This window comes from Lemur catta, chromosome 12 (assembly GCF_020740605.2).
Source record: "Lemur catta isolate mLemCat1 chromosome 12, mLemCat1.pri, whole genome shotgun sequence".
Taxonomy (NCBI): Eukaryota; Metazoa; Chordata; class Mammalia; order Primates; family Lemuridae; genus Lemur; species Lemur catta.
In genome coordinates, this window is record NC_059139.1 from 47,959,604 (window position 1) to 47,975,134 (window position 15,531).

Sequence of the window (15,531 nt, forward strand, 5' to 3'; positions counted from 1 at the left end):
ATGGGCATCGCCGGGCGCGCTCCGGGCCGCGACGCCGTGGCAAAGCAGGGGATAATTGGGGCCGCTGTGGCCGCGAAGGGGCTTAAGGAAGACCTGAGGGGCGTGGCCCGGCCTTGGAGGAATTTGTCCCGGATCCCAAAGCAGGAGGGGCCTGGAGAAGAGGCTGCAGTTGATGGACACGAATTCCGTGAGTCCCAGGACGCGGTCTCAGAAAATCAGAGGGCGGCGTCACCCTCCTGATGGGCGGGAGGGCGAGCTGGGTTGAAGGGACTTGAGAAGGGTACCCAGTGCAGCGCCTTGGGACACCGCGGGAAGGAAATTGGTGCCACGACTGCGCTCTGGGGACCCCAAGTCCATCTTCCACCACGTCACCCACTGTTCCTTAGTTTTCAACTTTGGAATCCACCTACACCCAAGTTTTGGTTCACATTCCCCACCCTACACTGTGAATGGAAGGAAAGTATTACTCTGCCAAATTAAGCAGGAGGCTTTTAAAAGAAATGATTAAGGGCCGGGCGCGGTGGCTCACGCCTGTAATCCTAGCACTCTGGGAGGCCGAGGCCGGTGGATCGCTCGAGGTCAGGAGTTTGAGACCAGCCTGAGCAAGAGTGAGACCCCCGTCTCTACTAAAAATAGAAACAAATTAACTGGCCAACTAAAATATATATAGAAAAAATTAGCCAGGCATGGTGGCACGTGCCTGTAGTCCCAGCTACTCAGAAGGCTGAGGCAGGAGGATTGCTCGAGCCCTGGAGTTTGAGGTTGCTGTGAGCTAGGCTGACGCCACGGCACTCACTCTAGCCAGGGCAACAAAGTGACACTCTGTCTCAGAAAAAAAAAAAGAAAGAAAGAAAGAAATGATTAAGCCCTTTTGTAAATAAGGAAAAAGTTTCATGTGCTGTTATCTCTTATATCGTGACTCATGCACTGATTTATTGCCTGACTTTAAATAATCTTAATCTTTATGCACTTAAGTTTTTAAAGCATAGAGTGGATCATCTATGCCTTGGGAATAATTTGTAACATAAACTGAGGCAGCTGCTGAAGAGTTCAAAAGTTAAGAATAATTCAACTCTGTTAACAGGGCATACCATCCAATCCCACTGGCTGGGATGGCCTCATTTCCTAAATACCAGCCTTAGGAGCTGTACACCTAGTAAGTTCCCTACTATAATGTGCAATTTAATTCATTCATATCAGAAATATTTTCAAGGGCTTACTATTTGCCAGACATGTTCTAGAAGTGGGAGTGCAGAGAACAAGACAATCCCCGTTCGGGTGGAGTTTACATTCTATTGTGGTATAAGATTACTAGACAATAAAACAAGAAAGCAAATAAATGAATAAGATAATTTAAGGGAATGGTAAGTGTTTGTGAAGGCCATGAGTTCAGGGGGAAAAGCATGACAAGCAAGAGTAATAGCATATGCAAGGCAGGGGTGAAATTGATATATTCTAGAAAGAGGAAGATGACCAGCCTGGCTAGGAGCATAGAGAGAGAAGGGATGAGCAAATGTGGTTGGGGAGGTATGCAGGGCCTTGATGCCCTCTAAGAAAGAAGCTTAAACTTGGTATTGTCAGGAATTTATTTTCTTTTACTTTTAGCCATTCAAATAGGTATGTATTGGTATCTCATTATGGTTTTAATTTACATTTCTTTAATGGCTATTGATGCCATCTGTTTCCCCTTTGGTTCGCCTTTGTTCCGTTAAAATCTGCTATGCTTTGAATGTGTCCCCCAAATTTCCTGTATTAAAAACTTAATCCCCAAATTCATATGTTAATTGGAGGGCCTTTGGGAGGTAGTTAGGATTGGATAAAATCATCATGGTGGCACCCCCAAGATGGGACTGATAGCTTTATAAAAAGAGGGAGACCTGAGCTGACACTTGGACATGCTCTTGCCCTTTTCTATGTGAGCCCTTTGCCATGTGTTGACATGGCAAGAAGACCCTCACAGATGCCAGTGCCATGTTCTTTGACTTCCCAGCCTCCAGAACCATGAGCTAAATAAACTTCTGCTGTTTATAATATACCCAGTCTGTGGTATTTCTGTTACAGCAACAGAAAATAAACTAAGACAAAGTCCTTTCTCTATTTTTAAGTTGGTTTATTTTCTTACAGTTGAGTTTTAAGAGTTTTTTATATATTATGGATATTGTTTGTCAGATATGTAATTTTCAAATATATCTCCCCAGTCTGTTGCTTGTCTTTTTATTCTGTTAATAGTGCGTTTCATATGGCAAAATTTTACATTTTGATGAAGTCCAGTTTATCAGTTTTTTTTCTTTTATGGTTGTGCTCTTGGTGGCATGTGTGGGAACTCTTTGCTTAAACTCAGGTTATGAAGGTTTTGTCCTGTGTTTTCTTCTAAAAGTTTTATAGATTTATGCTTTACATTTATATGTATGATTCACTGTGGGTTAATTTTTACATAAGGTATGAAGTTTATATCATGATTTGTATTTTTTTCATGTAAATGTCCAGTTGTTCAAATACCATTAGTTGAGATGATTATCCCTCCTCCATTGTCAAGGCCTTCAAACCTTTGTTAAAAATAAATTGGTTGTATTTGTGTGGGTTTATTTCTAAACTGTGTATTTTATTCCATTGATCTAGGTGTCTCTTTGCCAATACCATGCTGTGTTGATTATTGTAGATTTATAACAAAATTAAGTAGTATGACTCCTCTAATTCTTATTTTTTCAAAATTGTTTTGGCTATTTTAGTTCCTTTGCCTCTCCATAAAATTTTAGAATCATCTTGTCTGTAGCTGTAAAACGTCCTTCTGGCATTTGATTGGTATTGCATTAAATCTGTAGGTCAATTTGTGGAGAATTGACATCTTTATGAAATTGAGTCTTCCAATCCATGGACTTGATATAGCTTTCCTTTTCTTTTTTTTTATGTCTTCTTTCTTTTATCAACATTTTATATATCTGTGGTGTAGAGAAACTGTACTGTTTTGTTGGATTTATAAACAAGTATTTTGATTTTTTTAATTGATTGTAAATGGTGTTGCTTTTTAAATTTCGGTTTCCATTTGTTGATTGCCAGTATATACAAATATGGTTACTTATTTTATGTTGATCTTGTATCCTGCAACTTTGTTAAACTCAGTTATTAGTTCTAGAGCTGTTTTGTACATTCCTTTAGATTTTAAATGTGGACAATCAAGTTGTCTGCAACTAGACTAGAGACAGTTTAATTTCTTTCCAATTTTTTGTGCCTTTTTATGTACTTTTACCATTTTATTGCACTGGCTAGGACTTTCAGCACAATATTTAAAAGAAGTAGTAAGAGTGGAAATTTTCCCCCTGATCTTAGGGATAAAGAAAGTGTTCAGATTTTTATGATTAAGTGTGATGTTAGATGTCAGTTTTTTGTGGATGCCTCTCATCAGGTCAAAAAAGTTCCCTTCTATTCCCAGTTTGATGAGAGGAATTTTTTTTTTATCATGAATGGATGTAGAATTTTAAAAAATTCTTTTGTTTATCAATTGATATCATCATATATTTTTCTTCTTTAGGCTATTTATATGGTAGATTACATGACTGATTTTCAAATATTGAACCAGTCTTGAATTTTTAGAATAAGCCCCACTTGTTGATGTATTATACTTTTTAATATATCACTGGATTTAATTTGATAATGTTTCTTTGAGGAGTTTTGCATACTATGTTCATGAGGATATTGGTTTATAGTTTTCTGTTCTTATAATGTCTTTGTCTGGTTTTAGAACCAGGGAAAGGCAGATGTCATGAACTGGAAAGTGTTTCCTCTTCTATTTTCTAAAAGAGATTGTGTGGACTTGGTGTTATTCTTTAATTGTTTGGTAGAATTCACCAATGAGACATCTGATCATGGAGATTTCTTTTTTAGAATATTTTAAACTACAGATTTAATTCCTCTAATAGTTACAGGGTTAATCAGGTTATCTATATAATCTGAAGTCAATTTTGGTAGTTGTGGTTTTCAAGGAATTGTTCTATCTAAGTTGTTCAATTTATGTGGGTGAAGTTGTTCATAATATTCCCTTGTCATCCTTTTAATGTGGGAGATACATAATATGTCAAATAATGTCAAGTGATATGGAGAAAAAATACAACAGGGCTTAGGGGTAGAGATTTACAGGAGAAAAGGGGATTGTGTGGTCTGGTATGGTTTTTCAGAGATGGTATCATTTGAGCAGGGGCCTCAATGAAAGGAGGGAGGGAGTGTGCCCTTGAAAAACAAGGCCCAAGAAAAACTATTATAGTTCAGCAAGGTCCCCTCTTGCTCTGGCCCCGTTTCTTCTTACTTGCCCAACTCCTGAAGGCATTGGCATTTTTGAGCTCTAAAAGTTTAAATGAATGATATTACTTCTATATAAACTATTCTTTTTGGCTGAACATTTGACCTTGATCTTATCAATTACTACTGAAAAAAAAATATATAGTAAACTAATCCTAAAAATATTATTTAGCTAAGCTGAAAATTGGTATGTTTATGATTTATCTGGTCATTTTCTCAACTCTGTCACTAACTAGCTAGAAGATAGGTAATGGTGTGCTGATAAATGTTTACCTGTCAGCTCTCCTGGAGTTTGGTAGGAGGGAAGTCTTTATTTATAGGATTTTCCAATTTTGTTTGTGTAAGAATTCCACTGTGGCTGCTTTCAAGCTACCGTGTGATGTCATTCAACACAGAGATGGTAAGATACATGCGATCAGCTCTTGTGAGCCTGTGGGAGCTGACTCTTGCACACCACTGAAAGTAGGTTTTATAATTTCCATTTTACAGACTAGGATACTAAAATTCAGAATTGTCATCAGGTTATAGAATTAGTAAATTGTAGTCAAGTCATTGAACATCTTGAGCTCTTAGATATTCTGATGTAATTGGTTTGGGTTGAGAACCTGGCATGGATTTTTTTTTTTTAAAGGGCTCTAGTTGATTTCATTGTAAAGCCAGAGCTAAGAACTATTGCCTTAATAAATCAACAGTCTTTTATGGTGCTTCCCTGTTGTCTTAGAAGCAGCCTCAAATTCATTTTCTTTATAGATTGGTAGGAAAGGGGCAAGATAATCCACTTCAGGGACAGAATAAAATACATGTGTCATATTTCAGGACACACTAAGGTCTTGACTGCCTTGAGACATATCAAAGAGGGATAGAAACTAGACCCTGCCTCTAATTAGATTAATACACAGGGGAAGAAGCAGGGGCCAGGGCTGTATGAGAACCAGGAGAGAGAGCTGAGAGAAGTCTGGCCTTCCTGACAGAATGCATTAGCCAAAGCATATGACAGAGGGCATGATTTGGTTCTCCATTTCAGCAGTCCACTCCCATGCTCTCACCTGGGCATGAGGGGTGATTGAAAGCTTGAGGTTTAGACTCAGGCTGCCTGGGACAATTCTATTACTATCTTTAAGACATGAACAAGTGGTTTAACTTTTTGGTCTCAGTTTCGTCATCTATAAGATGGGGATGGTAATGTCTACACCATCATGTTGTTTGTTTTATAAAAACTGAAGGGCACTCCAACATTTGGAGATCAAGCAATGGACGAAGAGCCAGTAAGAAAGACTGGAAGGAACAGGTGGTTTTACAGAAGAGTGGAGAAGAATATGTTACAAACAGAGTGTGGTCTTCAGTGTCAAAGTCTGCCAGGAGTTCAATGTACATGACAGAGAAATGATGACTGGATTTTGGCAAAGTAGGATGACATCAACAAGAGCAGTTTCAGCAGAGTGGTAGAAAGATGTCTGGTTAGCATGAGTTGAGTTGAGACTGTGAGATGAAGAAGTAGAGGCAGCAATTACAGAACCCTTATGAGAACTTTGGGGTAATGGGAAGTCAAAAAATGGAGCAGCAGTTGGAAAGGAATGTAAGATCAAGGCAGGGTTTTTTATACTAAAGGTATTGTAGGATCTGTGTATATTTTGAGGGAATTGACCCACTGGAGAGAGATTAAATGATCCAGAGGATAGAAGAAATGATTTCTAGGAGATTGATATATAGAATCAATGCAATCCAGAGCCCAAGTGTAGAGGTTGGCCTTGTATAGGCACAGGATGCTTACCCACGTAACAATAGTAAAGCGAATTGGTATATGTAAATGAAGGTAAGTTGGTAGACTTAGTGGTAGGAAGATGTGGGAGTTCTTGTTCTATTTTCACTGTGAGGCAATGTTATCAACTGAGTATTAGATGATGGTAGTGGGGGGCAGTAAATTAGGTAAAATAGTAAATTAGGATATTTGAGGAAAAAGGAAAAGTCATGAAAGTTTAGAGAATGAAAGATTTGGAGAATGTAGTAAGATAGCTGGCAGTGCAGAGACCCCACTTAAGATTAGTGGGGAAGAATTTAAGAGACCTGTTAACAAATATATCAGTTAGGACAAACTAGCTTTTCCTGCAGCAACAAATAACTCCTAAGTCTGAGTGACCGAACATAACAAAGATCTATTTCTTGCTCATATAGCATGTCCAACATAGGTTGGTAAGGATGCTCTTCCTAGTCTCTCAGAAACCCAGGTGTCAAGGACTATAAAGGGGCTGAGACTTTACCCTACTTGTAAGCCTAGAAATGCTGGTGTATTTCATTACTCATAGCAGTGCAGTAGCCAGTGTCAGCATTTGTGTCAGTTCTGTAAGCCCCAGTTCGCACAGGGAGATGTGCAGAGTGCCAAGTGATACCTGCACACAGTGGGTTGTGTTACAGAAAAATCCTGCACTTAGGGAACCCAAATCTTTTGTACTGGGCAGTAAGCATGCCTTATTATTGCTATCTTCCAAGGCTGTAAGCAAACCTGCTCCTTGCTCCAGAGGAAGACATTATCTCTGTCTTCCTAGGCTTTTCAATATACAAACATCCTTGAAAAGATAGATAGTTAACAAAGCCAATCAATACTTTTGCTTGTAAGATGTGCAGAAATGTGAGAAACCCATGGAGAATTGTCTTCTAATACCAAGTTGCTGGAGGTGCCAACATCTTGTGACCCCTCCATTTAAACACATAGCTTCCAGGGTTGTTAAGAGAGGGGAAGAGAGACCTGGAGGGTGACACAGGGGCTTTTCACTGACTCAGCCCCAGAGTGACATACTGTCACTCCTGCTTTCAGTCTGTTGGGCAGACCTCACCTAATTACATCTAGGCTGGGATGTGTGCTTATCCATGTGCTTAGGCAGATGAGAAGAACCAAATATTGATGAACACTAGCAATGTCTACCAAAGCATGGTTATGTATTTTTGTCCAGTACCATTTAGCTGTTGAGATGCAGAAATGAAGCAAATAGCATTTGGGTTTAATCTCAGAATTAGGATTCTGACCAACTTGTATAATAGGGGAAAAGAGTGATGAGGGAGGTAGGTGTGTTTGCATAGAAATGATTTCATAGATGGACCATGTGCTATGGTCTGAATGTGTTCCCCAAAATTCATGTGTTGAAACTTAATGGCTAATGTGAAAGTATTAAGAAGTGTGGCCTTTAGGAGGTAACTGAGTGAGTCATGAGAGCTCCAGCCCCATGAATTGGATTAGGTTCCCTTATAAAAGGGTTTGACGGAGGGAGTTTGCCCCTTTTCACCCTTTGCCTTCTACCATGTGAGAACATGGTGTTTCTTCCCTCGGGAGGATGCAGCAACAAGGTACCATCTTGGAAGCAGAGAGCGGCCCTGACCAGACAACTGAACCTGCTGGTGCCTTGATCTTTGACTTCTAGCCTCTAGGACTGTGAAAAATACATTTCTGTTCTTTATGAGTCTCAAGTATTTTGTTACAGCAGCACAAACAGATTGACACCAGGGAATCTAAACATGGTAAGGAGGAAAGTAAGGACATAGGGATGAATAATACAAAAAGAGAGTTAGAGGATTGGAGGACTTCTTGAGGTTGCAGAATTTTTGGACTTGGAGAACTAGAGCAGATGAGCTGAATGGATGAGAAGTGTGATCAGAGAATGAGATTTTTGAAGTCAAGATTTCAGAAGTAGTGTAGTTTGGGTGATGATGAGGTAAAAAGTGTGCCCTTGGTGGGACGAGGGAGAAGGGGATGATTAAATTCACACTTAACAGGTGTAGTACACACCATCTGGGGCATGGGCACGCTTGTAGCTTTGACTCGGTGCAAAGGCATTTTATGAGACCAAATCATTTGTACCCCAGTAAAACTCTGAAATTAAAAAAAAAAAAAAGTATGCCCCTGTAGTTGCATGGCTGAGGCCAGTTGAGTGAAAGATTATTAGAAGTGAGGGAGTTAGGGAACTAAGAGGCCAAGGTAGGTATTGCCTTAATCATCTGCAAGGATACTGAATTCACCTAGAATGGTGACAAGCGGAAGAAAGAGAGGTGATAAAAAGAATGAACATGTAAACATGTAAATCTATGTTAGTTTGCTAGGACTGCCATAAAGTACCTCACAGTGGATGGTTTAAGCAACAGAAGCTTATTTTCTCACAGTTCTGGAGGCTAGAAATCAAAGATCAAAGAGTTGGCAGGCTTGGTGTCTTGTTTTTTTCTTTTGTTTTTTTTAGGATATACAAAAAGTAAAAGTTCGTTTATTTTCCTGAAAAAGAATGAAAGAAATAGAGATACAGAGAGAGGAGAGAGAGAGAAAGAGAAAAAGAGAGAGTGGCTATGACACACAGAGGGAGGAAAGAAATGCTGGGCAGTGAGGAAAGTTGCTTGGTGCTTTTAAAGGGTAAAAATGGCCTTTTTTTTTTCCTGCTTTAGGGGACTGATAATAAAAGTGGCTGTGAAGCTGCTGTGTTGGCTTTTTCTGTTTCTCACAGAAAAACAGTGAGTGATAGCAGAAATTAGCTGCTTCTTTCTTCTTGATAGCAGGAGGCATCTGGTACTGTGTCTTCTGGAGGAAGCAGGGGAAGCTTGACCTCCTACTGTCTGCTCAGGAACTTTTTTAAGATGGAGAAAGAACTCAGAGATAACAAGTTAGGCCACAACATGTTTTAATTAAACAAAGGGTAGTTTTGTTGTAAGTTTATTTCTCTTACTTTCTGTTTGATAATTTATTTTCCTCTGTTAGATTGATTATTAGTAAGGCCACCTTTCATTTCCCCCTCTCTTTGGTAAAGGGTTGGTTTCTTATCAGGCCTCTCTCCTTGGCTTATAGCTAGCTGGCTGCCTTCTCCCTCTGTCTTCACATGATCTTCCCACTATGTGTGTCTGTATCCTAATCTTCTTCTTCTTCTTTTTTTTTTTTTTTTTGAGACAGAGTCTCACTCCGTTGCCCTGGTTAGAGTCCAGTGGTGCGATCACAGCTCACTGCATCCCCAAACTCCTGGGCTCAGGCAATCCTCCCACCTCAGGCCCCTGAGTAGCTGAGACTACAGGCATGCACCACCATGCCTAGCTAATTTTTAAAATTTTTTGTAGAGACAGGGTCTTGTTATGTTGCCCAGGCTAGTCTTGTACTCCTGCCCTCAAGTGATCCTCCTGTCTCGGCCTCCCAGAGTGCTGGGATTACAGTTGTGAGCCACTGCACCTGGCCTAATTTTGTCTTCTTACAGGAACACCAGTCATGTCAGATAGGTGTTCACTGATATGACCTTATTTTACCTTAATTATGTCTTTAAAAGGCCTATCTCCAAATATAGTCAACATTTTGAGGTACTAGGGGTTAGGACTTCCACATATGAATTTTGGAGAGACACAATTCAGCCCATATCAATATCTCCTTGAAGATACTCCTTGGTCCTTGATTGGACTTGGCAGTATTCTGAAGAGTCTTTGGTAAAAACTTGGGAAAATATTTAGCAGCATATCTACAAAATCTTTTGTTATGCTCCTTTCTTTTTGGAGATGGTGTACTGTTGATTCTACTTAACCTCAATTCTGATTTTATCCCCCAGTGTTGGGGCTGTCCAATGTTGGGGCTGTCCTGTGATCTAGCTTCCTTAAATGACCAAAAAACCTCAATAAATCCTGGAATTTCTATTCTAGTTAATAAAGCCTGCCATCTGAATGTGTATATGTGGGTGATATATAAATTTTACAGTAGGTGTGAATCTACTTTTATGTCTTTTCATATAAATGAGAATAAAATATTAATATGTTCATCTCTTTTAGTGTTTGTGTATATATGATGGGCTGCATTTTAAGATTTTGTTCCTGCAGGCCTGGCATCTGTACAGAGTTCTGCAGACAAGAGTTTTATCTGTGTAAGCTGTTTGGAGCATTTGGACTCCTCCCTGTCTAATCTTGTACAAGCTTTTTACAAACAATGTCCCCTGGGAAATCTGTGGCCACCCTTTGACCTCCTAAGCCAGATACCACATTGCTGACTTCAGTGTGGTCCTTGTGAATAATGTTTTGTTTGGGGTCAGGAATATTTTTTAAGTGTGTGAAAACACAGCACGAGAAGAAAGTGGAATTTTGATACTATAGCTTTATAAAATATTGAAGCAAAGTCCCCATGTCCTAAATAAAATAGCAAAATATGAAAGACTCAAGATTGTTGTTTGAAGTTTTTAGAGTTACAAAGCTTGGTACATGAAATGTGCTTTCTCTTTGGCCTCCTTAAATTTTCTCAATCATGCTTGCTTGCTTGCTTTCAGTACTGCTGAATGAGAGAAGCTTTCAGAGTGCTGCTAAAAGCAATAATTTGGATCTTATGGAGAAGCTGTTTGAAAAGAAGGTTAACATTAATGCCGTGAACAATGTGAGTAGAAGTCACAGATATGACAAATGACTACTCCAAGTGGTGACTAGGGTTTTACAGGTCAACTGAAATAATAAAAATAAAAATGACTGTGCTAGCTGAGATGAGGGAGAGCTCCTTTGTTGGTACTTCTGGGGTGTTTAAGCTAACGGTGGAATCAAGCAGAGAAATAGCCTCTGAGTGTTCATTATGCACATCTGTGCAAAGTCTGTAGGTGGTCAGGAAAGCCAGCTGTCAAGGTAATGGGCTCAGACTTGGTCCTGGGTTGTACCCTGTGGATCAGTTTGGCCTCACACATTCTAAAATGGCAGAACGTGTTTTGGTATACAATCTGGGTGCTTTTCCCTCCGGTGATGTCCTTTGTGGTTGGGTTTTTCCAAATTTAAAATCCAAAGGGGCATATGGATTTTCTTTTTACTGCTTTTCAGATATAGTGCATCTGCACTTTGGGCAGTAAGGCCTTTTCTGAAACCTGGCTCTTACTTGTTCTTCAAATGCCAGGTTTTTGGGAGAGAAGTTCACTGCCAGAAATATGGATTCCCTACTGCTTGGTTTTGTGAGGATTTCCTGAGAGCCCCTCAAGGCAGGGTTTATCAAAGTAAACAGATTGGGGACTGTGTCAGTTGCTTAGGACAGTTTGTGGAGTGGTTCAAGTTAGGTATAGCAGAGGTGGATTTAATGCTAAATGAAGCCTAAGCTTCAGGGCCCCTGCTTGTTTATACAGACCCCTTCTAAGGCACTGGGAGGGCTCTAGCAATACGTTTTCATGGATATATTAGTATATAAAAATCTTAAAAATTAATACATTTTAACTGCAATTAGTTAATCCTTCTGACTCTGTCTTTAAACAGGGCTCCCTAAATAGCCTAAACTCATGTTCCAAAAAACCTCTATCTGTCCCAGGCAATAAGTCATAGAAACTGAAACTGTAGAGTCCAAAGTCACTCATCATATGCAGTGGAGGGATATTTAGCAGAGGAGCACATGTGTATGTGAGAAGGTATGAGTTTATGTGTGTGGATTTACATGTCTATGTATATAGTGTGTACATGTATGTATGTATGTGTCTGATGTGTGTTGAGTGTATATAGTATTCCTGTTCCATCAATATCCTGCAAAGAGCAGAAAAACAGCAAACTTTTGTAGCATGACAATTTTAGCAAGAAAAAAACAAGGAAAGAAATCAAAAAAGGAAGGAAGGGAGGAAAGAAGAGAAGATAGATGGGAGGGAAAAGATATGAACAGAAATAAGCAAGGATCATTGAAGGTAATATTTACATAGTTTCAAAAATATTTATGGATCTATATATCTGAAGATTATTATGACCATGGAAAATGATTTGTTGAATATGTGAAGCAGTAATCATTTTTCCAAGTAGCAGGAAATATTCTACAATATCCTTTTGTTTTGAGACAGAGTCTCACTCTGTTGCCTGGGCTAGAGTGCCTTGGTGTCAGCCTAGCTCACAGCAACCTCAAACTCCTGGGCTCAAGCGATCCTTCTGCCTCAGCCTCCTGAGTAGCTGGGACTACAGGCATGTGCCACCATGCCCGGCTAATTTTTTCTATATATATTTTAGTTGTCCATATAATTTCTTTCTGTTTTTTTTTTTTTAGTAGAGATGGGGTCTCGCTCTTGCTCAGGCTGGTCTCGAACTCTTGAGCTCAAAGGATCCACCAGCCTCGGCTTCCCAGAGTGCTAGGATTACAGGTGTGAGCCACCATACCCGGCCTACAATATACTTTTTAACCATTTAAAATTTTTCTACATACAACTTTCTGATACTTTATACCATGTTTTTACATTAAAGTACTTGGAGAGATAGAACAATCTAATATAATTTAACTTATAAACAGTGTGGCAAGTTATTTTAAATTCCTGATAAACTGTATTATACTTTCTAATGACGTCTGTTTTAATCCTGTGTATGGCAAATTGTTGACATCATTACTTGCGGACTTCCTTAAAGTCTCTGATTATAGACAGTAAAAAATGTAAATGGTTTTATTGAATTATCTTGGATGCTATTTTGGCTCACATCCTTATTCACAAATAAAATTAATAGCGGAGCTTATAGGCCCAAATTTGACATAGTAGAGCAAATCTCTAATTGCAGACAATGTCAAAATAACTCATGTTTCGTCAGACTTATTTTATCACCAGTTTAGCTACTTTGAAAGTTGTCAGAATCAAAATAGAGTCACTAATGTTAAGAAAACTCTGACAAGTAGAGCCAGGGAGGACCATGAAGAGAGGGTTCTCATGCTTGTGTGCCTGATAACAGAAACTATCACAAAGGACTCCAAAAACCACAGCCTTGCACAAAGGCCATTGCAATCTTACACAAAAAATACTTCTGCAAGGACATCTACCCAGCAACTGCCTGTCCAACCTCAGATTGGCGTCACCCTTGTCATTGATCTTTGTAGCCAAGGATAATTATTTCAAAATAATTATGTAATCCTCCTCATTTTTTTTCTTCAAAAATTTTTGTGTTCCTTTACCTCCTTGAATATGCACATAGTTTACTATGACATGTGTATTCCTATTGCAATGCTTTATTCCCTTATAAATATCTTTTCTTTTAGAGAAGCTCTCTCTGATTTGTTATTCAGGTTGACACTACCAAGGAAATAAAATATTTAAACAGTTCTTATATTTTTGTGATTAATTATGTGAAACTAAGAATAATAAAGCCATGCCCAGGCATCTTCTTTGGGAGCAAAAACAGTCTAGAGTATGGGAAATAAGACACATATATTACTTACAAGCAAAAACTCCATTGTCTGAAATGTATTGTACTGTCTCTGGGCATCCCAGGAGCACTATGTTGACTTTTTTTTTGGAGTGAAAGATATTCATAGTTTGCCTTCTTTGTCTTTCTCAGTGTCTGTCCTTTTCTGTGTCTGTCTTTCTTTCCTCCGTTCCTCTCTCCTTCCTTTTCTTCCTCTCTCCTTCCCTTCCTTTTTCCATCTTCCTTTCAGAAGCAATTTATTTGTTTCAGTAAAATTCATAGTCTAAAAAAATTATAGAAGAAAGAACATGAATGGATTGAACATCTAAGAAAATTTTTGCTATCAATATATCCTAAGCAGAAAAATTTACTATTATTAATGATTGCATATGGGGAGAAATACAACTTTTACTCTCTAAATGAAATCCAGCATATTGCTATATGACAGGTTGTGCAATGGGTTTCAGCTTGAGGTGTATCCATCAGTGGATTGCCAAATTCTCTGATATTATCTGATAATGAAGGCAAAATTCTACTGGACACAACTCTTACAATGTTCAAGGTAAAGGCAAAGAGTAAAGCGAAATAATCAGAATAGAAACAACTGATAGAAAATTATGGCCATTCAAGAAACAGGAAACCTAAAAAAGATAAATAATGATCAGATGACTAAAAACACAAACCATGTTTCCTCAGATGAACTGTACAGCCCTGCATTTTGCAGTTGGGGGAAATCATTTATCTGCAGTGGATTTCTTGCTTAATCACAAGGCCAGGGTGGATGTTGCTGATAAGGTAAGCCCATCTTCATTTGGTAGAATGTGTTGTAGCATAACCAATGTACAGGGAGGATCTGATCACGCCAGGTGTCTTTTCTTCATATGCACACAAAATACTTCCTTTAGCAGCGTTCATTTTGGAAAGGTCTTTTTAGAGAATATACATATTATGTGCTTTCTGTATTTGGCGACTAAATTGTTTACTCATTCCCTGTAGGACTTGGGCTTTTGCTACTTTTCCCGTGTTGACCTTAGGGTCACTAGCATGCATTTGTAAGAGTAAATTGGTGGTTCAGAATACAATCTGGGACACGGAAGACTTCTAACTGGCCTCAGGGCTTAGGACTTTGATGTTTACCACCCCCCAACCTGTGAGAGAAGTATTATTATAACAGCTAATTCACAGATGAGGAGTCTGAGACAGATAGATCAAATATCTTGCCCCAAAAAATTACATCTAAGAAGGCTGAAGGCAGGATGTGAATGAGCCTGTCTGATTCCAGAGACCATGCTGTTAGCTACAAATGAGCTTAACTATTTGTCTACCTAGATTCAAAACTCACTTTTAGGATTTTTCTCCTACTTTTCCTGCCTTCATTTAATACTTTACCATGGCACAAGGAAACTGGGGCTAGAGAGACCCAGCATCATGTTCATCTCACATTACAGAATATGATAGCCTTGCTCTAAAGTTCTTGGTTCTTAATCCAGTGAGCCATAGTTCTTAAGTTAAACTGTTCAGAAGATTCCCACAGGGGTATTCTATTTTCTATCTGAACTGTGACTCCCTGGAGTGTAAGGCTCAGAATTGCTTTACCTTCACGTCTTATAGGGACTGGGTTTAGTATGTGCTTAGTAAATGTTTGGGAGATAAATGAATGAAGTCAGCTTACACCCATTGGTCATCTTGCTAGCAATCATAGTCAAGGCCTAGACTTAATAATAACAAGAGTTTCTCTTTGTATCACCAATAAGGCATGGCCCTCTCTAGTTTATTGCTCTGGTATTGGGGGACAAGTAGATTGTTAAGTAAAAAAAAAAAAAAAAATTGGCACCAAAAGCACTCTAACTTTGTGAGTATAATTAGTTGCATTAATGGTTATGGTAATTAAGGAAAGTGTCCTAAGGTCTGGAAGTTATTTTATTATTTTGCAATATTAGCCTACAAAAGACACTTTGGTAATTGGCGAGATTAGCCAAGTGTATTCTTATTTTGACATTGAAAACCTGATACAGTATCTTTTTATTTTACTTTAATTTTTAAATTAACATACTGTACAAGTAACTTCCTTTTTGGTGTACAGTTCTATGAGTTTTAACACATGTATAGAGTCATGTTACCACCACCACAATAAAA

General features: G+C 38.7%; 1 protein-coding gene across 1 annotated transcript in view; it reads left to right on the forward strand.

The window, feature by feature from the left end:
* ANKDD1B (ankyrin repeat and death domain containing 1B) overlaps positions 1–15,531 on the forward strand; it is a 55,577-nt gene continuing 40,046 nt past the window's right edge. The window contains exons 1-3 of the mRNA XM_045566424.1: positions 1–187; positions 10,557–10,660; positions 14,092–14,190. Coding sequence (XP_045422380.1) covers positions 1–187; positions 10,557–10,660; positions 14,092–14,190 — 390 coding nt within the window. The remainder of the gene's footprint in view (positions 188–10,556; positions 10,661–14,091; positions 14,191–15,531) is intronic.